Source organism: Procambarus clarkii, chromosome 58 (genome assembly GCF_040958095.1).
Source record: "Procambarus clarkii isolate CNS0578487 chromosome 58, FALCON_Pclarkii_2.0, whole genome shotgun sequence".
NCBI classification, from domain to species: Eukaryota; Metazoa; Arthropoda; class Malacostraca; order Decapoda; family Cambaridae; genus Procambarus; species Procambarus clarkii.
The window spans coordinates 23,204,521-23,210,744 of NC_091207.1; the positions used below are offsets into that span (position 1 = coordinate 23,204,521).

At 48.3% G+C, this 6,224-nt stretch overlaps 1 protein-coding gene across 1 annotated transcript in view; it reads right to left on the bottom strand.

Moving 5' to 3' along the window:
* Positions 1-6,224, bottom strand: part of LOC123767956 (CD109 antigen) — a 457,870-nt gene that overhangs the window by 175,566 nt on the left and 276,080 nt on the right. Inside the window, exon 5 of the mRNA XM_069306687.1 lies at positions 3,881-4,021. Coding sequence (XP_069162788.1) covers positions 3,881-4,021 — 141 coding nt within the window. The remainder of the gene's footprint in view (positions 1-3,880; positions 4,022-6,224) is intronic.

Here is a 6,224-nt window from a genome sequence, read left to right on the forward strand (position 1 = left end):
TGCGTAACTGCTTCGTGAATCTGGGCTCAGGTTCGTAAGTGCTTGCGTAACTGCTTCGTGAATTTGGCCCCAGGTTCGTAAGTGCTTGCGTAACTGCTTCGTGAATCTGGGCTCAGGTTCGTAAGTGCTTGCGTAACTGCTTCGTGAATTTGGCCCCAGGTTTGTAAGTGCTTGCAAAGACTAAGACTGTAAACAAAGAGAGAGTAGTGTGGTATCCGGCTTCTGGCACTGTCATCGTTCCTGGCTTCCGAGGACACCTGATTTTTCTCCTTTTTCCATGCTCTCAAGTCACCCTCCAGGACCTGTCAAACCCTCAGGTCACCCTCCAGGACCTGTCAAACCCTTAGGTCACCCTCCAGGACCTGTCAAACCCTTAGGTCACCCTCCAGGACCTGTCAAACCCTTAGGTCACCCTCCAGGACCTGTCAAACCCTTAGGTCACCCTCCAGGACCTGTCAAACCCTTAGGTCACCCTCCAGGACCTGTCAAACCCTTAGGTCACCCTCCAGGACCTGTCAAACCCTTAGGTCACCCTCCAGGACCTGTCAAACCCTTAGGTCACCCTCCAGGACCAGTCAAACCCTTAGGTCACCCTCCAGGACCTGTCAAACCCTTAGGTCACCCTCCAGGACCTGTCAAACCCTTAGGTCACTCTCCAGGACCTGTCAAACCCTTAGGTCACCCTCCAGGACCTGTCAAACCCTTAGGTCACCCTCCAGGACCTGTCAAACCCTTAGGTCACCCTCCAGGACCTGTCAAACCCTTAGGTCACCCTCCAGGACCTGTCAAACCCTTAGGTCACCCTCCAGGACCTGTCAAACCCTTAGGTCACCCTCCAGGACCTGTCAAACCCTTAGGTCACCCTCCAGGACCTGTCAAACCCTTAGGTCACCCTCCAGGACCTGTCAAACCCTTAGGTCACCCTCCAGGACCTGTCAAACCCTCAGGTCACCCTCCAGGACCTGTCAAACCCCTAGGTCAACCTCAACGACCAGCTATTCCCTAAGATCCTCTCACAAGTGACATTTGGAGAGTAGAACAACTCGCAGAACCCCATCCAGGCACAATCCAGGTACTATTATATAATTTATTATACCACAGAGAGACTGTTACTCTAGAACTTGTTATACAACGAATAACTTTAGCATAATGATCATACTGGTGGTCTCAAAGCATAAAGTAATACAGCTTGAGGTAAATGAATGAAATATATTTCAGCCCTGGAACCTGCAGTCCAGGTTCCAGGGTACTCCTGGAACTTGCAATCCAGGTTCTAGGTACTCCTGGAACCTGCAATCCAGGTTCCAAGTACTCCTGGAACCTGCAATCCAGGTTCCAAGTACTCCTGGAACCTGCAATCCAGGTTCCAGGGTACTCCTGAAACCTACAATCCAGGTTCCAGGGTACTCCTGGAACCTGCAATCCAGGTTCCAAGTACTCCTGGAACTTGCAATCCAGGTTCTAGGTACTCCTGGAACCTGCAATCCAGGTTCTAGGTACTCTTGGAACCTGCAATCTAGGTTCCAAGTACTGAAACCTGCAATCCAGGTTCCAGGGTACTCTTGAAACCTACAATCCAGGTTCCAGGCACTCCAGGAACCTGCAATCATTCCACTGGAAAACCGAAGACTTCATCATCTATGACCTCAAATTTTTACATCTCTTTTGGAGAGAATTCTTGATGAAGGCTTCAAGATTCCAGATTAAATTATTCCCTCACATTCCAGCGAGTCTGCAGGTGCCTGGAGATCATCTTCCAGGATAGTCTGATAATGGAAGATGTGAATCCTGGAAACTGGTACATAGAATTTTAATATTTTCCGTCTGTGGGGTTGTAATACCCGAAGTTGGTTTACGGCTCACCGGTGAAAGTAATTCAATTCCAGGCATTGATGTCCCCTCTTCCAGCGCCTGTGGCAAACGGCAGATATTCATTTCTTTTTCTGGAAAGGGGGGAATGAGTGGAAGAGAAATGTCCCATCCTACGGCACCACTGGAGCCTTCCTGTGGTCCGTTCCTGTGGCCTACTGTTGTGGTCCGTTCCTGTGGTCCATTGCTGTAGTCCGTTCCTGTGGTCTACTGTTGTGGTCCGTTCCTGTGGTTCACTGTTGTGGTCCTTTCCTGTGGTTCACTGCTGTGGTACGTTCCTGTAGTCCACTGCTGTGGTCCATCCCTCTGGTCCACTGCTGTGGACCGTCCCTCTGGTCCACTCCTCCGGACCGTTTCACCTATGCAAGGAATTGCAAGTAGCAACATGTGCAGGCGAGAATGTCAGAGGGCGAACCACCTGACGCAGTTGTACGGGCTTGGTTAATTACTAAACGAGTGTGTCAGGCAGTGTCAGGCAGGGTGGCAGGCAGGGTGGCAGGCAGTGTATCAGAGTGAAAGAATGAATGATGAATGTAAGAAGTCAGCAGCCCGTGACAGCTGACTAACTCCCAGGTACCTATTTACTGCTAAGTAACAGGAGGCTTAGGGTGAAAGAAACTCTGCCCATTGTTTCTCGCCGGCGCCCGGGATCGAACCCGGGACCACAGGATCACGCGTCTTGTGTTCTGTCCGCTCAGCCACCGACGTAGCCTGTTGCGAGTGTACAAATCATTTTGTATACTTGGTATAATAAGTTGCACTCCAGGGCGGACCCTGTCGAGCACTCTAGAGGGATATCCACTCCTCTTGAAGTTCAGGCAGTGCGCCAGAGTGGAAATTGGCGATTCTCTTGGAATATATAATGGGGGGGTCAAGACCCGTCAAAGGGGGGGGGACAGGTTTGGTGTGACATCAACTCCCAGATCTTTCTCTCTGTTTTGACTGGCAGGATTTCACCTCCCAGATGGTACCTTGTGTTCAGCCTTCTGCTCCCTTCGCCTATTTTTCATTACTTTACACTTAACTGATTTAAACGTCAGTAGCTATTTTCAAGAACATTTAATCCAGTGTGTGTTCGTGTATACTTACGAACTGTATATACCATTTGTATGTACAGAATCGAGCTATTAGCTCTTGGACCCTGCCTTTCAAACCATTCCATTTTTCCTGTATTATGTCTACTACATATATTTCTCTCTAACACACACACACACACACACACACACACACACACACACACACACACACATTGTGCTTGAGTGCGTGCGCTGTTATCAGTTCATGCACTACACTTCCTCTGAAAAGAACTCATAGAAAATCGAAAAAAAAACCAAATAGGACCAAAGGTCATACGCCGCCCTCATGTGAGGTCATTAGTGACCCATCGCTGTTTCTATCTGGGAGGATACCTAATCAACCAGGCTGTGATTCATACGTCAGGCTGCGAGCAGCCGCGTCAAACAGCCTGGTTGACCAGTCCAGCAACGAGGAGGCCCTGGTCGACGACCGGGCCGCGGGGGACGCTAAGCCCCGGAACAACTCCAAGGTAACTCCAAGGTAACCAGTCATTCGGGGGCTAATTACCATTAATATGCAGGCGATGAGTCACAATAACGTGGCTGAAGTATGTTGACCAGACCACACACTAGAAGTTGAAGGGACGACGACATTTCGGTCCGTCCTGGACCATTCTCAAGTCGATTGTGAATGGTCACAATCGACTTGAGAATGGTCCAGGACGGACCGAAACGTCGTCGTCCCTTCAACTTCTAGTGTGTGGTCTGGTCAGCTTACCATTAATATCTCCAGTGATATTACACTTTACTGCTTCTTTCATTGTGACACCTATTGTTGCTTCTGTTATTAATAAAGTTTATATATAGTTGATAGTGACACACTATCAACATATATTTCCGTGTGTGTGTGTGTGTGTGTGTGTGTGTGTGTGTGTGTGTGTGTGTGTGTGTGTGTGTGTGTGTGTGTGTGTGTGATATCAGACTCCTGTACTCACCTCGAACCTCGGCTGATGAAACTCCTCGACACTGAAGATGTGTTGTGTGAAGGAGTTACTCGCCTCTACGCGGATGGTCCAGCTCCCATAATCCGGTTCCTCACTCAAGACAAACTCCAAAGTCACTGGGCCTTCCCGGCACTGTGAGGAGAGAGAGAATGAGTTAGTGAGACACAAATACGACAAATTTCATTTGCAATCATATTTGTTATTTTAGTTTCTACTATTGCTATTACATCAGTGTTATTGTTTTCCGTTCTTTTAGTTTTTTGTGTGATGGGCAAAATTGTCAACATTACGGAATGTGTTTACCCTGGATGTGACTTTAGGCAGCTCCCACCCAGTGGGCAGCACATTTGGTGGGTAATAGGGTAAAATATGGCAAATTGGGTACAGTAGTGTACACCTACAGTGGATGAGTGGAACAGCAACGAAGTGTTGAAGGGGACTTTTGGAGGAGGAGGCAGGGAAGTAGAAGGATGGTAGGGGAGAAAAGATAAGTGTAAAATATATGAGAAATAATATGGGAAAGGGAGAAATGAGTGGGAAGGAACAGGAATGTTTTTACGTTAATTGTTTAATCCTCTGCCTCCCCTCCTCCCCCTTAAAAAAAGGGACTCAATATCTAGCTCATTTCACATGTTGTTACCGTACATTAGGAGTACGATGTACTGGTACCAGAACTCGTCCACTCTCGACAGTTCATCCCTACCAACCCTTGTCTAGATGTACACCACCTTTGTCCTCAAGTGTGTGTATGAGAGCCTAGTGGGTGCTGCACATTAGTGAAACCCTTCTCTCCTCCGTCTTATCAGCACGTCTTAACTAACTTGAGCAGGTAAGTTAGGTTTTATCTTTTCTTGTTCAGCACTTGGACCTTTGGACCCTTTTTTTGAGACAAAAATTTTGTAAATGTTCCACGAGGCTTCATTTTGCTGGTTTCTCCAGCATCTTCCATCTGTCTGTTGTTCAGAGATCTCTGCTGCTCTGAAAGGGGAAGCGAGTACCGAGCAATACTCAAGACGGGACACCACCACCAGTGATTTAAATAGTATTAACATTGTTGTGAGATCTCTGGATGTGATCGTTCTCATAATCTATCCTATCATGTTCCTGGCCGCTGCCGCCGCCGCTATATTTGCTCGGTTATGTTCACTAAATGTCAGGTCGTCAGACATCATAATTCCCAGATCTTTTACATGTTGCTTTCCTTCTATGAGTAAGTCTGATTGTGTCCTGTACCCTGTGTTTTGTTTAACTTCCTCGTTTACACGAGGTGGTGAGTCTATTTATGTTGGTGGAGCAATGTTAGTTGTGGATCAGTGTAGGAGGGTGAGGCTCTAACCGCTCTATAATGATTCTCGGATATGTGGTAATTACGGTGAGGAAGCCTCCAAGCATGCGATAACAAGGAGGGACGCTCACACTAGGGGCACCCTCATGACCCCCCCCCCCCCCCCAACAGGACTGTTAATTATGGAGAAGTGTGTGTGTACTCACCCAGTTGTACTTGCGTGGGTTGAGCTTTGGCTCTTTGGTCCCGCCTCTTAACTGTCAATCAACAGGTGTACATATTTACATTTGAAACTGTGTATGGAGTCAGCCTCCACCACATCACTGCCTAATGCATTCCATTTATTAACTACTCTGACACTGAAAAAGTTCCTTCTAACGTCTCTGTGGCTCATTTAGGTACTAAGTTTCCACCTGTGTCCCCTTGTTCGTCTCCCACCCGTGCTGAAGAGTTTGACTTTGTCCACCCTGTCACTCACGTGTGTGTGTGTGTGTGTGTGTGTGTGTGTGTGTGTGTGTGTGTGTGTGTGTGTGTGTGCGTGCGTGTGTGTGTGTGTGTGTGTGTGTGTGTGTGTGTGTATGTGTGTGTGTGTGGGGTCAGAACATCTCCCCCATCACCACTGAAAGGCTCTCAGTGTCTAGATAATTGCCCAATAGCTCAGTTTGTATTGCGCTGACCCAGTCGTTCAATACTTGCAGGTTGACTGGGGCCTTACTCAAGTTGATTTCGGGGCTCAACGTCCCCGCGGCCCGGTCCTCGACCAGGCGTCCTGGTTGCTGGACTGGTCAGCCAGGCTGTTGGATGCGGTTGCTCGCAGCCTGGCGTATGAGTCACAGCCTGGTTGATCAGGTATCCATTGAAGGTGTTTATCCAGTTCTCTCTTGAACACTGTGAGGGGTCGGCCAGTTATGCCCCTTATGTGTAGTGGAAGCGTGTTGAACAGTCTCGGGCCTCTGATGTTGATAGTTCTCTCTTGAACACTGTGAGGGGTCGGCCAGTTATGCCCCTTATGTGTAGTGGAAGCGTGTTGAACAGTCTCGGACCTCTGAT